Source organism: Egretta garzetta, unplaced genomic scaffold, assembly GCF_000687185.1.
Source record: "Egretta garzetta isolate BGI_Z169 unplaced genomic scaffold, ASM68718v1 scaffold69, whole genome shotgun sequence".
NCBI lineage: Eukaryota > Metazoa > Chordata > Aves > Pelecaniformes > Ardeidae > Egretta > Egretta garzetta.
The window spans coordinates 3,431,843-3,432,252 of record NW_009260790.1 but is presented as its reverse complement, the minus strand read 5'-3'; the positions used below and the strand labels follow the sequence as shown (position 1 = coordinate 3,432,252).

Here is a 410-nt window from a genome sequence, read left to right as displayed (position 1 = left end):
CCGAGCATACAAACAACCACCTATTTGTCCGTCTGGACATGCCCCTGTCCATGTGTCTGGCTGGATGTCCAAGTGTCCCTGCCACCATCCATGTATCCATCTGGGTGCACGATTGCAGCACTGCCCCCCCCGCCGCTGCCCACCCCCCAGTGCCCTGGGTGGGGAAAGGGATGGAGACAGAAGCATGGACAGACGGACTGGTTTATGTCCAGCCGGACACACAGATGGTCACCCACCCAGCTGGACACATGGATGGTTCTATGGACACTGGGACACCCAGCTGGACAGACAGACACTGGGACACCCAGCCAGACACTGCTCTCCTCCATCCCTCAGCACAAATGCCCCAAAAAAGGGGCACTTCTTTTTTCTTCACCCCAAAGGACCCACTCCCAAACACTGCATTTCAC

At 57.3% G+C, this 410-nt stretch overlaps 1 protein-coding gene across 1 annotated transcript in view; it reads right to left on the bottom strand.

The window, feature by feature from the left end:
* Positions 1-20: 20 nt before the first annotated feature.
* The window catches only part of ZBTB17 (zinc finger and BTB domain containing 17), a 12,606-nt gene continuing 12,216 nt past the window's right edge, over positions 21-410 (bottom strand). The window contains 1 exon segment of the mRNA XM_035901875.1: positions 21-154. Within this exon segment, the coding sequence (XP_035757768.1) occupies positions 21-154 (134 nt within the window).